Genomic DNA, 18,891 nt, shown 5'->3' with positions numbered 1-18,891 from the left:
CGCTCCCTCTCTCTCTCGCCCCACTCTCTCGCTGGATCTTTAGTTGCACAAGAAGAAGAAAAAAAAAAAACGCTTTGCAGCTGGTCGCCTCTTGAATGAACGTAATTGGTGCGCGGTGAGTCTCTGTGTTAGGACCATCATCTTCCTCTTGTATCCGCTGGACTGCCACGGCGCTCTCCATCCCCTCTACAGAACATATGAATGTGCACACACGGACCGCTTTGAGGAGTTGAACAGGCAGCTCGGACGAAAATGGCACAGCGCGCGGTTTTGTTTCTACTGTGGCTCGTGGACGGATCCCTCGCCGGCTTCCCCAATCAGATTAATATCGGTAAGTGTTCATGTGTGCTTCAGTGGTGAGTGCGTATGATGTTTTCAAAGTGGTGCATATCAGGAGACACTCTGGATTCTGTGTTGTGAATGTGCGTAAAAATGAACTTTAGGGGAAAAAATGAATTGCATGATTTCTGCAGTTCTGTTTCAACGGGTAAGTCATATTCCATTAGTGATTTAGGTGTTTTTATGTCTAGTTTCTTGTATCAGTAGAAGACGGGCAGCTCGACAAGAGTTAAGACAGAGACAGGCGCGCTATCCAACTGCTCTCCAACTGATGCAACGCCGCGCATGCAGTGGCCTCAACACACTTAAACCTATTCCTCGATCAGGCATCAGAGTGCAGTCCTTACGACAGACTAGACTCCTAATCTAATCTCTAACCTGTGTCTCTTTTCAAAGGGGGACTCTTTATGCGCACCACGGTCCAGGAGCACAGCGCGTTCAGGTTCGCTGTCCAACTCTACAACACAAACCAAAACACCACTGAAAAGCCTTTCCACCTCAACTACAACGTTGACAACCTCGAGTCGTCCAACAGCTTTTCGGTCACCCATGCGTGTAAGTCTGCCTTCTATTTCAGCCCTGTCCACTCTCCTCCTCCTCCTGCTGCTGCTTCTGTCCAGGCAGAATTATTTATGTTCAACTTAAATGGACCTTATTTGTCAGCCGAACATCTCAATTCACTCACAGTATTACATCATTGCTTTTACTTGGCCACCTCTTATAATTACGTATTCTGTATATTCAATAATTAATATGCAATTGTCAGTGTGTTGTTCCATTTTAACTATTTATTTGGCATAGCTGATGTAGTGCAGTTGTTAAATGGTGAGATTTTGCTGATTTGAGCAGCTGAAAACACGGACTGGAGAGAATGGTACATGGGTTCACACTTGCTTTGCCTGGTTTGGTCCTGGTTTGATGAGTCCTGCTACAGACTTGGGTTGGTCGTTTTTTAGTTCTGATTTAGTTCTGATCCAATGGTCCAATTCTGGTTTAGTCACAGTCACACGTGAACGCAGTGATACAATAGAAATGATCACAGCATGAAATCATATGAACACTGTTTGTAATCACTGTTAGCGCCACGTATACAATACTAATATGTACCATCGAGCCAGTCATTATAGCTTTTACATCAGCATAATTATTTGATATAGGTTCATTTAAAATGGAGAATTGGATGGATACAATGTCTCATTCAAAGTTTCCTTGGTAACATGATGTGTACATACATGGCTTGCAAAGAAAATACAGCCAATTAACATTGTGTCAAGGACTCACTGTGTTCTGCACTATAGAAGGAATTTGAATGGAAGCAGTGGAAAGGAACTTCCCTTAATTTGAATTGAGAGAATGGACCAAGAAGATACTAATTGCTATGCTTTCCTCTTGAGTACATATTCTTATGCAGATGAAGTAGTACTATTAATAAATATAAAGAGCAAATCCAGTAATGTCCAAGATAAGGTGTATCATTGGGCCAGTCCCCAGTTTGGATAAATGTAGAGGATTGTGCCAAGGATGCCCAATATGAAACCAGTGTGATCAGATCTGCTGCAATCAAGTCAATTAAGTATTAGTTAAGTGAATATTATCAGGGCGATAGTGACTCAGTGGATTAAGTGTTCATCAAATCTTGTGGACGGCTGGATGGTTCTGTGACGGAGAAAAAACTGTCAAGTAGGTCCAACGTTTAACTGGTGTAACAGGAGAGAATGTGCTCTGAAAGTCTACTGAAAAAAAGTCATTTGTGGGCTGCTCCAAAAAAGAAGAGCATAAAGTAGTTATTTCTGTTGTAGCTGATGCATGTACTTGAAGTATTGGTTTAAAGAAGGCCAAAGAGAGAGAAAAAAAAAAAATCATGAATTATTATTATACTTGATGTTACAACATTTAAATGCTTACTGCATTTCAGATTCACAATTTTGGGAAAAATATGGGAAAAATATCAAAATTTTCTGACAAGTTTTGCAAGATTTGCTACACATGTTTGAAAATGGGATTCAGTGAGTGCACACTGAACTCCAAATAGAAACATGAAGTGAACTAATACAAGAAACTCATGCATTTCAGAACATGTTTGTAGTGGTCGAGCTCACAAGAGTCCTCTGTAAAATTAATATTTAGTTGTTTACAGTGGACCTTGTATTACTTAAATAATTGTAGCCAAAACTCAAATGGTGGTTTCAATTTGATTGCGATATATGGTGCAGTTCTGGTAATACTCTATCCTAAGGTATTACCATAGATCTACTCAGGCATGTTGTGTGCCCCAAAGCAGAAAAATAAGTTGTGAATTTTTTCATTTATTGTACCCTTTTATTTGTCTCCACAGTGGACTTGGGAGACACATATTATGTCTTTAGTGCCTTGTCTGTTAACCCCGTGTGTGGTGCTCGTAATGACCCCGATGACGCGCCGTGCCCTAGCATCCTTTCTCCTCTTTTCTCCCTGGTTGCCGAGCGTCTCCCCAGCATTGCAGAGTCAGCTCATTAGCACCCAGCCCTCATAGCACCTCACCAGGGCTGTCATTGGGTGAAAGGGGAGAGAGGGAGAGAGAGAAAAAAAATCTATAACTCCCCGGCCGACGCCAGCAAATGAGTGGAGCCCCGGACCTGCAGAAAAAGAGGGGAGGGAGGTGGAGCTTCATATCTCCGTCAACAGACTAAAGCATCCGCAAGAAACAATAAGCAAATGAGAGAATAAATAATAGATAGCACGGTGCAATTTCACGCATGTTGAAGAGTTAGGGAAGCATATAGGGAGCAAAAAGCTAGATATCAAAATCTAATTAATTTCTGGAGCAGGTTTAAAGAGAGAGGATAAGGGGGTCCTGTGGGAGCCGTGGCCCTGTTAGGTAGGTCATGTCTTTTTTATACTGTACTTGTCATTTGCTTTGAAGAATATTTGTGAATATAAATTAAAACTGGCAACACATATATATGGGTTTCAGAGTAATTCAAATGAGCTCTGTTGTCATAGCAATTAACAATCCAAATTCATTAGTACTGAAAAGTAGTACTGAAACTAGGTCCTCATTTGAGTATTGATACAAAAGCAACATTCACAGGACAGAAATGAACCTTTCCTGAATAGTTTCAGAATGATCTTTAGCTGTATCAGAACAAGTATAAGAGCACACAGACTAGTACACACCCATGGACCTCTATGAAACATACCTGGATGACTGGGATTACACAGATATAAGGCCACATGGTAATATAAAAGAATGCACTATTTAATGTTAAAAATGTTATTTAATTGCTTAAAGGGTCTATATTGTACAATTTTCTGATCCGTGTTATAATGTTTCATCATCAAAAACATAGTTGGAGTTCTGTTTTGATTCATTCACATGTGTTTAACACACAAACCCTGGATATTTAGGCTGAGTTCTTCTCTAAAACTGAAAACACTGTTCAACCTTGTGATGTCATGTGATAATACAGAAAGTGCTCAACAGTGTTTTGAAACTCCATACACCATCACTGGAATAATTTTGATCATTTCAGCCCTGAAATTGACAATCTCTACTAAACAAAAGGTAAAATGTAGCTGCAAACTTCAAAACTACTACTACATGACATCACAAGGTGCAACATTTTGAGCTCTGGAGATGTAGACTGACTAAAGACTAAAGAGTTACTCAAACATGTGTGAATGAAATAAGGCACAACTGTGGGCATGTTTTTGAGGAGGTAACAGCTTTCTAACATGCTTTAAAGCTCAAAGAGTCAATTTTGTGTAATATAGGGCTTTAAATATACTGAGTACTGAGTCAGTTCCTTAGTAGCTAAATCAAGTTTGAAATTTTATTATCATGACAACACTACTTTCTGCAACAACTAGTCTTAGTGTTCTCCCTGAGCTCCAGCTGCTAATCTCAGCATCTCTGTGTTTGCTTGGAGGAAACTAAAGAGCACAATAATAATATTGTTGGGAGGATGAATCATATTTTATTTTGCCACTGCCTATTTATAAACAGCAGTTCTCGTGCAGTTGGCATCTTGGTTTGTTTTGAGGTGATTGTGTCAAGGCCAGACGCTGCATACTGCTCTCAACAGTCGACGTGCAGCTCACTTAGTTCATACTGAGGAGATGCCTATTAAGGAAGACTGGCGGACAAATGGCCTTGCAGGTTGGGGCCAATGATGTATTATTAGAATTCAGGATGCTTTCTAGTCCAAGCAGTAGGCACAAAAGTTTCTTTGTTTGATAATCCAAATCAAACTGGGGCTAAATTGATAAAAATAGAATTCATTGGACCTTATATAACGTGCCAGGTGCTGAATACAATATTTGACTGTTTCATGAATCTCATTTCAATTTGAAGCCAAGAACATGTCTCAAGATAGTACAGACAAGATGACTCTAAGCCAGAAAAGTTTGACTGTTGTTTCATTGTTCATTATTTGGCAACATTTCAGTAGGTTCAGAAGAGAAGAAAAGGCATATTAGATGGAATTCGTATTGTTTAGAAATGTAAATAAAGGTTTTATATTCTTTTAACCAACATTAACATAGCCTATGGCCCTGAGTTGACCAGAGGTGTTTTTGGTTTCCATTAGCAATCGACTAATATGTTTTTTTTCATGGCCACTATCGATACCGATTGTTTGGAATCCAGAGAAACTGATGGCCAACACACTTGACGTATTTTTTCAGTATTTTTGGGCTGATATGTATGGCCAATTTGGATTTTCTCCCCCAAATTATATCATTTTCACCACAAACCCATAACAGAGCTGTAGTTATGTTTTCAGCAGTTATATATTTGCATTAACATGATCAAATAAAGGTTTATGGGTAGCTTTAGGCAGAAGGTCACCTAAAACAAAATATTGCCCTGTGCTGGAGATTTAAGGCCGATAGCTGATACGTTATCCAAATATGAAGTCCAATATCAGCCCGATATATCAGTCTATCTCTAGTTTCCATGTAGTCTTCCTTTTCACACCTGATTTATTGTTTAGCCCCTATTTTGAAGACTCAATCTCATTTAATATTTCACATATTTTCTAAGACCTTCTATGTAATTGGTTTTGGATGTGCCACAAGCTTATTTGGCTGATCAAGATTAACTCGCTGGCCTCAAAAAGTAATTAAGACATTTCCTCCCTAACTTTTTCCTTATAAACTAATATTCACTCACATTTCGCTGCCAAAGTCCTCAGTGTGACTCACCAGGATCACTCCTCCTCATTCTCTGTGCATCCTTTACAGCGCAGGGCTATGCATACAGCCAGCTAGACAATTTTCTCTCAAGGTTATTTACTTAGACAGTATGAAGAACGTGTAGCTAAAATGAATGGGGCAACTATTTCTTTTCAAGTCAGGATTAAAAAGCATTTTATGATTAATTGAATTAGTGACCGGCAGCCAAACAATGCCCAGCTCCACCTCGCGGCTTCGACTTTGCAGCGCGCCTTGGCGGTCTCAGCGCTTTGAAGTGACATCAGAAATAGAGAAAAGGCTAATTACAGGCGCTAGGTCCGTAATAGCTGTGGGAGCTTGAAGTCAGGTACACTGAGAGAGAGGAGGGCACAACATGGTTCAAAGCAACTCCTGGCAGTTTGAAGAAAGCACAGAAAGCCAAGCAGACAGTGTTAATGTTCGTGATGGTTCCACTCGGCCAACTTAATGACACCTCCATCCCCTTTCCTTTGACTTTACCTCTCGTCTGATTTTCCCTTCAGCTGCGGCAAGAGAGAAATCAAGCGCTCCCATTTTGTCACAGTACTTATTAGATTACTCGCCATGATACCAGTTAGAGGCAAAGTTTGGGTCTTCTAGAATAAATAATATACTAGATTACAGTTTGAGGAAATGGATTATGCAAATAAGTACAATTACAGTGATACATTCCAGTGAGGTCGTCAAAAGTATTGAAAATCAGATATTATTAGATACTAAATAACATAACATAAATAACTAAATAGCAGGACAAAATGTGAAGGGAAAGGAAACGGTACATATTACACCCTTTTCTGATCTGTGTTATAATGTTGTTTCCTCACCAAAAACATACCTGGAGTTTTGTTGTTTTTTTTTCACATGCTTTTAACACACAAACCCTGCATATTAGAGTTTTTTTCTAACTGAAAACACTCACTTTGGTAATACAAGAGGTGCTTCACTGTGTTTTTAATCTCCACAGACCTTTACTAGAATCATTTGGTTAATTTCAGATCTGGAATTGCCAGTATCTGCTGAACTAAAGGTAAAAGGTCACTTTTAATTTGAAAACTACTGCTTCATGACATCACAAGGTGGAACAGAGCATTTTGAGTTTTGGAGATGTAGACAGACTAGTAATAAAGGGTTAGTCAAACATGTGTGAATTTTTTAAATACAATATAGGACTTTATTAAGGTAACACAAAAAAATATATATTTTCTGTTTATTTTTTGAATTCATGTATTGAAATAGGTACTGAGTATTGAGCCTAGTCCTTTTTGTTACTATTGTGATAACTAAATTACATTATAATTTCACTACCTGATGGGGCATTCAGGGTATTGGAGGACTTTCATATTATTTCATTTGGTTTCACTGACATTCAGATGGCACCTTTTTATTCTCCTTTTACCTGCAGCAAAGGGAAAAATATCAAGTATCTCATTTTGGCTAAGCTCACCGTCCTATTTATTAGATCACTTGCCTTGATACCAGTTAAAGGAGAATTTTGCAATGCTTGGCTTTTGAATCTGCTCTCAGTAGTCGTCATCCCTCATTCTGTCATTAAGCTAATGGCGTGTGTCCCCGCTGCCAGGCTTTTTTACATGTGCCTGCCCCTCTTTTATTGAATTCTCCAGGTCCTTTTAAAAGCTTTGGCACTACTTCCTTGCTGGATCTGGCCTCCACTGCTGTAGCCACTGAACAGGAAACTCTTCATTTGAGAGCAAAGGGAAGCAGGATAAAACAGAAGACGCTGTGATTGCATTTGTCATTTTAGATGCAGGACAGGGAGGACAGGCCAGCAGAGGGGAGAATAATCAGGGGTGACGGTGAGCTGCAGTCAGCGGACACGGAGAGGAGCCTGTTAACTGTGTTTTATGGAAAAGCCAGTCAACCCATAGGAAGCAGTTATGGAGGCCGTCCCTGTAAGCCCATCGCATTTGTAATGGAGAGCACAGATCTTTATTTGTGTGCACTGTTTTATTTATAGAATCAAGTCTTGCTTGAGTATAATTTTTAGTGATGTGTAACTCGATACCAAAGCATAGACCTGTCATGTTAATTATTGACTTATCCTTCATCATATGTTAGCTGGAACAATAGATTTTGGGTGTCAGTATTTATTGTGTGCACATTTTCTTTTCACTACTGGGATATTTTTGGTTACTTTTTGACTCTATGATGAGATTTGAGCTGTGGAAGGTAGAATTCTATGACACATAACAGATGCAAAATAAGTACTAAAATGTTTCATTCTGCTGTTTATTTATTGCCGTTTGTGTGCGTGTGTTTTTTTTTTTAAAACAATATTATATATTTAGAATCATTTTTGTGATATACATCTTGGATTATTGTATATATCATGCCTCAAAATGTGTTTTTGTGACAGGTCTACCAAAGCATCTATACTGGATACTCTATCTGGAAGCCTAATGTCAGCATAATTTTACCTCTATCTGGTGAAAAATGTATTTTTTAAAATTTCAGTATACAGAAATAATGTATAGAAATCATTGACTAATCAAACAAAAAAAAATCCCTGACTAGTTTCCAATGTGGTTAGAGCTTGAATAATGTAAATATAATACTTTTTATTGAATAGATATGCTGGGTATTTCTGGTATTTTACTTTTCAGAATGAGATCATAGTTAGCTTTCTTTCACGGAGTTGTAACCCAAGCGCTATAGTCCAGACTCCAAAGTCGTTCTGACTGAGGGCCCTTTCTCACACGACAGGCTGAAGTGCCAATGACATATTCACAGGGCAGATGGCGTCTCCAGATCCCTGCATATTGTGTTGCTGCTTTTGGCTGTTGTTCTGAGCCGAATGTTGTGGAATAGAGTGGTTTGTATTTGAATCACAGAGACAAACAGAGCAGATGCTACGGTCAAGGGGCTCCTCAGGTGATTGTAGTATCACCACTTCTCTTCTTCTGTCCTGCAGCCTGTAACTCGGCCTGAAAGGTGTGACCACAAGGACGCAGCAGTGGAAAATGGACAACGAAAAACATAGATCTAAAAATAAGAATGCAATGAGTGTGAAAAATGGTCTGCAGATTGTGTTATAAACCTTTGTAATGGTTGTTATCACTTTTGCCATGGCTGCACAATATGTTGAAATCAAATCAAAATCATTACTTGTTTTGGCACAGTTAGGCCTGTCACGATGTTTACTATCTTACTATCTTATTTACTTATTATCCAATACTGTTCAGTAAAATGGAACAATATATTTTTGAGCTTTAACTGTATTTGCCCAATGGCGAGAGTTTGCGTATGTTTGTATAATATAAGGTTTGACTATTTGCTTCATTCTGCTATTTATTTGTTGCAGCTCATGCCACGTGATCATTTAAAAATGGTTTACAATGATTATTTTGCATTGTATTGTTATTGTATCAGTGACATAAAGCTCTTTCAATATTATCATTTATTGCAGTATATTTCTGTAACAATATATCGTGATTCAAATTTTGTTATAGTCTAGGTTATAATTTGTTTTGTGTAATAGAAAGTCCACTATAAACAACAAAATTTTCTCTCTTGGGAAAAAAAGGTTTACCCTGATGTTTAAACCTTTACAATGTGTTGTGAAATGCGGAGTTCATATTTCGGTATTCTTTCACAAATTATTGCTCACGGACATGTCATAATTGCAATACTTGTCAGAATAATCACTTCTTTTTTGTTTTTTTCAAACTGAAGCAGCCCTAATTCATGCCTTAATAGATTTTCCATTGTTGTTGTGTTTAATAGTGTATAATTAGCGTTATCTAACCTGAATTAACCGCTGTAAGAGTTGTAAAGTTTGTATTTAGTGAGTGTAGCACGGTGAAAGTGCTATTCGTTAGAGTGGAGATTGATGGCGTCATGGATGGTGGGTTTGTTCTGGGGCAGTCTCTCAGTCCAGATGTTGAGAAGCACAGATGGAGGGTGTTTATGGCTGCACTGCCTTATATACATATACATATGAGTGTGTGCACACAGTGGAAGCACGCAGACACTGCCATCTGACTGAGGGATTACTGACATATGCCTTCACATATAGACAGCTCTCTGCAGTATGTGTATGTGTGCAGGCTTGTGATAGAGAGGGTTTGAAACTGTAAATGTTACTATAAATTAAATAATTACTCATTGCTTCCACAGGAAATTCAGAATGGTCAAAATAGATAGTAATGCAGTTGTATTTCAGGATTTTCAAAAGCATGACTAGGTCTTTCACTATAATTACGACTTATTGTTCAGTACATGACAGATGGAACAGTAATTTTGGGGCATCAATATTTATCAGGAGTGCTTTTTTCTTTGCACTAGTGGGAATTTTTGCCCATTTTGTCAGAAATATCACACAATTTTAGCGGTAGAAGGTTGAATCATGAAGTAAAACTATACAATCTACTACAATTACTAAATTGTTGCATTCTGCTGTTTATGTATTGCAGCTCATTTTTTTGTTAACAAATTTGTACAATTAGAACAACAACAATAGTTGTTTGTGACTAATTCTGCTTTATGGCTTTCTTTCAGTATTATCGTTTACCGGTAATATTTTCTTCAGCAATATATTGTCCTTCAAAATGTATTATTGTGACAGGCCTATGTATTAATTTTATATTCATTGTAATCACTGTTTAATATGTATGTAACAATGTAAGAATAACCGAAATATCTTAATATCATATCATCAAAAGTCCCACAATAATATCGTGGGCTGTCACAATAGATAGAATCGCAAGTTCCTTTGCTTAAATGCATGGTTTTATAGTAGCAACAGCTTATGAACATCAGGAACTACATATCCCATGATTCATTTCAGAGCAGACAACATGTAGAGATATGTTTTTTACTTGAATTCTTGGGATTATAACGGTAATAATTCACACCAAAATCGTGTCAAGGTATTTTAAAAGTAAAAAAAAATGTCTGATCTACAGTTATATTAGCCTCTTTATAATATCGCAATAAATATCGTACCGTGAGATGCATATCACGATAATATCGTACCGTGAGATTTGGATCCCTACTGTTTAATATTTATTTCTACTACCCAATAAACACAAATGCTTTTAGAGGTGTGTCTTTTAAAACTCAAAGCAGGGGCAAACGGTCGCAATATTGACATCATTTTTTCAACCTTATAAAAATCTGCACTCAAAAAATGTACTGAATGGGATAAATGCTGATCCCGCAGGATGTATGGTCTCTAAGTAAGAGGAACATCACGCTGGAGCTGGAGGTCCACTGTAGTGTGAAATGATTGCCTTGAAGGTCAGGTGCATGGGGAATAAGTTGATCTGTAAACCACAGCAAACAAGAACACTGTAAAACTGGACATGGATGCTGCTTAGTTAGCTGCTATTATGCTCACATTATGCAAAGCTTTTCATCCTACAAAAATATAAAAGGCTGAGAGACTGCAAAGGGCTAATCTCTGAAGGGTAACTGTTTTTGACCTAATTTGCTGTCCATCCTCTGGACATGTTCCTGTTCCAAAAACCCTGCAGGAAAACCATAATAATATTCATACTGGCCCTAAAAATTCATTCCAGATTCAACACAATTAATTTTTAATCAGAATATTCTCAGAGCGGCGCAGACCTGATAAGAAGTGCTGCTGTTTAAGCCTTGATTTTTTTCTTTCTCCCAGGAATCAATGACGCTGGCAGATGTTGTTTGATAGAAGAACAGCTTTCTGCCCACATTGCCTTCAAAATCTCCCTATATCTTTCACATACACTGGGCACTTGGCCATTGCAGCCACATGGAGCATAAGTATAGCGCACAGCCCGGAGCCATATTTTTAACTATAAGAAACGTAAATCTTCACTCGCATCGTAAATCCAAGCCTCAACATTTTTCTATTTTTTTTCTCGCGCTTGACAGTTATCAATCTGCGCTCTGTGTCAGACCTGCAGAGGCGATTGTTAGTTGAATTTCCTATTGATTTCCGTTATCTTCCATCTCTTTTTCAAGGCGTGTGATGAATTGTGGGGTTGAACTGACAATGATTATAGATGGTTTATCAAGATGCTATGAGGATATTGCTCTTTTGCCCATAGCTGTATTTCATTCAAACTCAACTTTATTTGGTCTTATGTAACATTTTTTGGCCAGAAAAGACACTGGCTCTATTTCACAGTGGAGTAATAGTGCCCAAATATGGACTCAAGCGGTAAAGTATTTCCTACTTCACTTCTATCACCTGTCTGTTGCTGTCAGCCAATCACCGCCAGCTACCTTTGTTTCTCAACCGATCGCCTCTCAAGTATTCACACAATATAGTGCATTATTTTCCGTTATCCTGGTGTTTCAGGCAACCTTATTACCACCACAGCGGCAGAAGCATCTCTCCCCACCTCGTCTAGTCACAGTGACACATTTTGAAGGTATATTTCTACAGAGAAATATTGTGATAAACGATAATGCTGAAACTAATTTATGGCACAATAACCCCAAAACAGGATTATCCCCAAAAGACTGTAACTGCAGTAAAATGAATAGCAGAATGAAACACTTTAGCAGTTATTTTGTATTTGTTATGAGTCATAGAAGTTATTTATTCAACCCTGTACAGCTCACATCTTATTGTAGAACAGAAAAATAACAAAAAATACCCCACCAGCCCCACTAGTACAAAAAAAAGGACCCAAAAGGACCCTTAAAAAAGATTGTTCCATCTATCATACTGTATATTGAACAACAAGCTGATAGAGTATAATATTTATTTAATATTTATCATGACAGGCCTAGCTTCAGCCTCGCCATCTTCACTACTTCATTGGCATTAGAAAGGCTTTGGATAGGTATTTTCCAAAAAACAAAATAATTCTACCATATTCCTACACATATGTAACAAAACTCAGTAAGGTACACTTTGTACCTCATCTCATTTTCTGTACCAGTTCCAAAAAAAATAAATACTACCTCAATAGTGCAGTAAATCAAGCTGCTTAGAAAAAATATATATACAAAAATCCCAGAATCTCTTTCATTCTTCAGTACTGACCCATAGACTCATTGATGTAAGGCGAAGATACTGGTCCCTTCATGGACAGACATGATCCAACATGACAAGCTATCAGCACGCCACACATCTGGTCACCACTGTTCAAATAATAGGGTTTCCGAACTATACGTCAACAGTGACAGGGCAAGTCTGCGCCCTCTTATTGAAGATGATATCTGCCGTGCGTTGTGATGGAGGAGAGACTGACTGGCCTTATAAAAGTCAGAGCTATAGGAGATAGAGAGGGAGATGCATTAAACATGTGCTCTGTGCATTTGGGTTTATGATAAGAACATACCTAGTTCTATGGAGGAGAAATAAGACAGATATAATATTGTATATCCTTATTTGGAAGATTACCTAGCAAGTTTCATTTATTTTGAGTGTTAATAAGCCTTTTGCTACCATTTAATTGTTTTTATCAAAGAGAAAATTGCATTATTCTAATTTTTCATGTTTCCAATTTTTATATATATCCTACCTATAGTATTAGTGACTGACTATAATGTCTTGTTATTTGTAAATTACTGCCTGTTTCTTTAGTCCAAACGAATACTGAATACCGACAGATGAGGCTATAATGTGCTATAAGGAATGAAAGGCAACATGATAAGAAAAACACAGCCCAGTCAGAGGAATAGGGGCCATGTCCTATTGTAAACTATTCATCTCAGGTGGATCAGGGAGGCATGCTCTGGCTGACGGCTGATTTCCATTTTGTTTTCTGAATGAGCAAAACCCTTCAAGCAGAGTGGGCTTCAGGAGATTATTTTTTCATATCAAAATGTCATTTACCCTTATGCTCCTTTCCAAAAAAGGAATAAACATGCAAGCTAAAGAGAAGAGAAGAAGAGATATACCTCTTTTTTAACACTGGGTAAAAATGTCAAACATCGCAGTCAGCATTTTTGAGCCCCGCTCTGTCTTTCTCATGTCTATCTCTCTGGTTCTTTATTAAATTTAATCTGCTGCACAAGCCCATTACAGCGCTGTCCCTGCAGCCATTGCAGTCACACTCAGCCTTTGGCCATTCGCTCGACTGGCCTACAATAGCCACAATCAGTGGATCAGTAATCCCCCACTTGAATCGTCACGGCTCAGCCTGGTCTGAAGCTGCTGCCATCATCTGGCTCCACTGGACACCTGGCTGCAATGTGCTAAGCAAAGTTTGGCATGGAAAAGAATATACAAATTCTGACCATATTTATTCCTCCGTTTTTTATTACAATTAAACTCTGTTAAGTTGATTATACAACTGTAAACTTTTAGTCATTGGTGTCTTAGTTGACTAAATTAGAATTATGTGACTAATTGTTATTATTATTGGGATTATAAATAGAAATGCATGATTTGGCTTTTTCAGTTCCGATACCGATACCGAATTTAAGTATCTGATTAGATCAACGATATCAATGATACCAGCGCAGGGACTAAAAATATCATTTTCAATTAAACAAAAATAAAATGTGACAAAACTGGTCCAAATTTGTTTTGTAGCTGTTATTTACCCATTAAGTAACTGCAGAACAACTACAACCAGTAATTATTACATCAATTTATATGTCCAACCAGGAGATCGGCTGAACCGATATTGGGAAGCCAATATCCCATCTAGCAAATTTTTCAGTGTCACCGCTGATATTAGATGGGATTGGTGCATTCCTGATTATAAGGATTTATAAGTACAACAGCAGAAGGCAGGGAGAGTTAGCAAATTATTTTCCCATTTTACATCTGAAGATGCCCTTTGCTAGTGCTACTATTTCTGTTTATGTATAGTTGTTTTTGCAGAAACTCTGTGAGCTTGTGGTCTGTGTGCACTTTGGGGCAGATCATAAAGAAACTTAATAGATTTGAAAACTTGCCAGCTCCTCACTACCCGCACTAATGCACAGGACATGTCTTTAGTCCACCAAGAATTACTTAAGTCCAGAGAAGCCCTAGAATTATGTCAGATACATTACTGTTGGCAAACTTTCCCAGCATATTCAGAAATGGGACAACTTAGACTGCCTTGAACCCTTTGTGGCTGTATTTTCATTTTGGCTGTTTGGCTGGCTACTATTCTGGCTTCTCAGATGTTTCATGGTGTTGCATTATGTCTTAACAGTTTGAAGAAAATCTTGAGACTGTGTCAGGGATCACCATGTCCCCAAATATTGTCTGACAGAGCTGTGGTCCTTTGAGCTGGTCGTCCTGTGGACTGGAGCAGATTGATGTGAGCGTTTTTGTGTCTGGAGCGGAGCTGTGTCAAGAATTGTGTGTGTTTGTGTGTATATGTGTGTATGTGTGTGTGTGTGTGTACCAAACAGGCCTCCATCACAACTGATCTCTTCTGACAGTTCACAGTCGCCGGGCCACTGGAGCATCATAACCTTGTAAAACTAGTGTATGGCCACTGTAGCATGTGCAAGATGAAGGAGGAGAAGAAAAACTGATTAACACATACTCTTCATGTAAATAAAACAGATGATGTCATTAACTGTGCTGTTACTAGTATGCTCAGCTTATGTGGAGACCGGTCATATTTATTGACTGTTAATAAAGCTGTCAAAACGTGTGATTAAAATATACTGAATAACCAAACAACTCACAAACTGTCAGTCAATGTGTGATGCTAAATGAGCATGGAAGACTGTAGTGTTGAGTTAACACGCTAGAAGATTTCTTGAGGATGCAGTTGGATTTATGAGTCAGTAATTCACCAAAACCTAGCTTACTCCTCTGTTTTAGTTTTATTAAAAGTCATCTCCCTCACAAAATACTGACAAGATTACACCATTAGAGCTGACCTTCAAATTTAGGTGTAGTTTAATAATGTGCTGTGTGTTTGCCACTTTTATGAGCAGTGCCCATGTACTTTTTCTGAACAGAACATTTCTGCTGTTGCATTAGTCCTTCATAAGAGCTTCTCTCAAAACCTTTAGCAGCGCCTCCACTCTTCACACCCAGAGAAGATCCTTGTCGTTTGTAATCGTGTGCTTGGCTCATTTGCCTCATTTATGTTATTGATTTTATGTACATTTAAATGCATGCGGGGGTCTGGAGAAGATAGACTTATACCCAAAGGTTTAGAGTCTAGACAAAGCAGTCCTATGTAGGGCTGGGCAATACGGTGATAAACATCGAATCGTGATCTCATTCCTGCGTGATGATATGCATTCATTAATTTTCTTTTAAATGCAGCTCTGGGCTCAAACAAAGACACTTTTCTCCACCCATTCCTCCTATTGATCAGACTCTGCAATGCTCTGAGTGAGTAACAGATGTATTTAACCAATGGCAATAAAGCATGAACTGTCAGAAGAAGCAGATGACTTCAGTTACCTCTTTAGCAATATGGAGATACTTAATGGATGACATGAATTCTGATCAAATCGAAATTGTGGTCTTTCTCCAAGGAAATCATGATATTAGTTGTTTATGTAGTATATCTTCCACCCCTACTCCTATGTATGCACTGTAGAGCACACACTTACTTGATACAAATCTATTGAGCGATGGTTGGTGATCATCAGTGTAAACTCTGAGCTGTTCTCTGTAAATGTCCAAATGGCACAGTTCGATGTTAATATCAGTTCAGTGCTCTTCCACAACATACATCTCGGAAACTTGGTGCTCCCTGTGCCCATGAGTGAGAATTAAGTGAACATGATGTGCTCACTCAGCCATGGGTCTCCTCTGTTTTTTCCCTTCAACGGTTAATTCGTTGTTGTGCTAATGCCGCCGTCGTGCGCCTCTTGCCATTTCACACATGGCTACGTCAGAAACCTTGTGGGCGGCTGCTCCGAGGCGGTGGTCCGTTCCTCTGTGTGTGTCCATGCATGACCGTGATGATGAAATATTGAAGAGTTCTATTATCAACCGATGGCTAACCCCCCACTGCTGCTCCTGTCCCTTAATTTTGTTTTATTTTTTTAATCTTTCTGGTGTGGTTTTCCTTTTGAGGCAGCGTGCCGAGCAGATCAGGGAACCTCATCTGGAGCCATGACAGAGCAAATCCATCGCAGCTGCAGAATGAAAAGGCGTTTTTTGGAGAGAATCCACAGAAAAAGGCCTCAATGGGAAGCAGACTCTCAGTTGCCAGTGCCCTTTCGCAGTTTTGACAGTGCTGCAATTTGTTAAAAGAGGAGTTCACTGGCTTAGCGCTTGTAAGTGAGAGGAGAATCTAAAGATGGAGAGATGCAGTGACCACAGGCTATGTTTGGTGATTAACGGGAAGTGGTTTGGAGGTGGCAGAAGCAGTTTTTCTTATTCATGTTTTTCACCTTGGTTTTGAAATGAAAAATATTTAAGAAATGCGGAATGATGAGAGAAACAAAATGGTTGAGATACAGAAATTTAAGTATCTGCCCATACCCAATATTGAATAGTGCAGATAACAAAATTTATGTCTTTTAAACTAAAATAAAATAAGACAAAACTGATCTAACTGTGTTATGCAGATGTAATTTATCCCTCAAGTAACCACAGACGTGTTTGTGGAAATAAAAACTCAAACATTATGAGACTTTCTGGGAAGAGTATACGGCCAGTAAATAGTCTTATTACTTTATCAATTTATATGTCCAACCAAGATGTCAGCTGAACCAATATTTGGAAGCCAGTATCTGATTTATTTAATTTTTCAGTATTGGAACACCGGTATCGAACCGGTGCATCCCTAACATAGACGTTAAACAAATAGTAATAGCAGATCTAACCCTTATTTTTGAAGGCCAAGTAGAAGTCCTATCAAAGTCAATGCCAATGTCGTTGTATTTCTTTCTTTGCGGGAGACATTTTGTTCCAGTCCATTGTGGTGCTGACTGCTGCAGTCGCCTCTGTTTAAGTCCCATCCCTAAGCTCTAAGTGGATAGACTCAAGGCCCTTTATGCATAAAGAAGCTTAAGTTCTAAAACTGCTCTCAAATGGACAAAGTTTGTGCAAAAGTCAGTGCAAATTCCACCCTCAATTTCAGGCAGTTTGTCTCAAGAAGAAAAATGTCTAGAATAAACCACAAGAATTAATAAATGGGATTTTGGTTAAAAGCTGATTTTCACGGTAAAAGTGTTGCTGTTACATTGAAGAATTGGGAAAAGTCAAATGCAGCCTTTAAAGAAAGAAGGTGGTTCAAAATGATTATAGTATGAAAAAAATATGACCTCAAATCTTTGTTACTGATAGTTGATCCACTGTTGGAAAGGCATAAAATGTGTCCCTTTATTTACGAAAGAAAGTCCCATATCTCAAGGCTAAAATAATGTTAGAAATAGCAATTGCTGCCTCAAGATCTTAGAATGTTCTGGTCTGTGTTGCTGTGGGTTACCAGCGTCTGAAAATATTGTGTGAAGATGTATAACGTGCAAGATTAAATTTTCTATTAAAAACTAACAGCAAGGCAAAAGATACCCACAGGACACTTAAGAAAAATAAATGACCACCAGGTATCGCGATCTGGTGAACAGCATGTGACAGAGGCCTGCAAACATAAGGGAGAGAGGAACAGGTGACAGTGGAATAAAGTGAAGCATATGCCCATCGCCAGAGGATCACAAAAACAACAGTGCTTGCTGTTTAACGTTTTAACTTTTTAAGTAAGAGTTAACAATATCTATTTCTTATTTATTTATTTTTTTTGTGTTTTACTTTATTCCGATTAACATATCCAGTATTTTAACAGTGCAACAAAAATGTGTTAAAATTCTTGGTTGAGGTTCAAGTCCTGCACAAAACTGAATTGATCAAGACATTAACCACAAATGGGAAGAAATATCATTTTCTACCCTTATTTAGAAGATTACACTAAACCTTTATGCATTTTAAATTAGCTCTTTATTTTGTCCCATTTAATAGTTTAATTATAGAAAAGATACTCAATATTCAAATATTTAAAATACATTTATAGACAAATTTTAAAAACACTTGTAGATTACTGTATTTACCTTATTTTGTTCCAATTCTGCTATTCTCAAACTTTGCATTGCAACACTGAAATTTCCACATTGTGGGACAAATCAAGGTCCTCGTCTCTGCTTTTGAAGGGCAACTATTGGGTTTATTGAAGAGTATATACGATTACAGCCAGCAGCTCACGCCTCATGTGTCCCTCCATCTCCACTGCATTATTATTCAGTGCCTTCTCCACAAGGCCGCTAATAAGATGAAAAGTGCCGCTAGAGCCTACATATTTAACCATAACCCCGATCACAGCTGAGGAGGAGGAGGAGGAGAGGAAAATCCAGAAGTGATGTATTCAAGGTTAAAGAGCCAGAGCCATCTCCTGTCCTCATTGACTTATTCTTTCTATTATTCTTCCTCCCAAAGTCAAAGCTGTTTGTACAGAAATGTTATCACTGTAATCAAGAATTGTAATCCCCTTTCTC

The 18,891-nt window shown here is 38.3% G+C and overlaps 1 protein-coding gene across 2 annotated transcripts in view; it reads left to right on the top strand.

The window, feature by feature from the left end:
- The first annotated feature begins 205 nt into the window (after nt 1-205).
- Nucleotides 206-18,891, top strand: part of gria3b (glutamate receptor, ionotropic, AMPA 3b) — a 99,344-nt gene continuing 80,658 nt past the window's right edge. For both annotated transcript variants that reach the window (XM_055159368.1, XM_055159369.1), the window contains exons 1-2: nt 206-331; nt 736-894. In XM_055159368.1, the coding sequence (XP_055015343.1) occupies nt 253-331; nt 736-894 (238 nt within the window). In that variant the 5' untranslated portion in view covers nt 206-252. The remainder of the gene's footprint in view (nt 332-735; nt 895-18,891) is intronic.

This window comes from Boleophthalmus pectinirostris, unplaced genomic scaffold (genome assembly GCF_026225935.1).
Source record: "Boleophthalmus pectinirostris isolate CB_2022bp ecotype Guang Dong unplaced genomic scaffold, ASM2622593v1 HiC_scaffold_23, whole genome shotgun sequence".
NCBI classification, from domain to species: Eukaryota; Metazoa; Chordata; class Actinopteri; order Gobiiformes; family Gobiidae; genus Boleophthalmus; species Boleophthalmus pectinirostris.
This window is presented reverse-complemented; position numbering and strand designations above follow the sequence as displayed.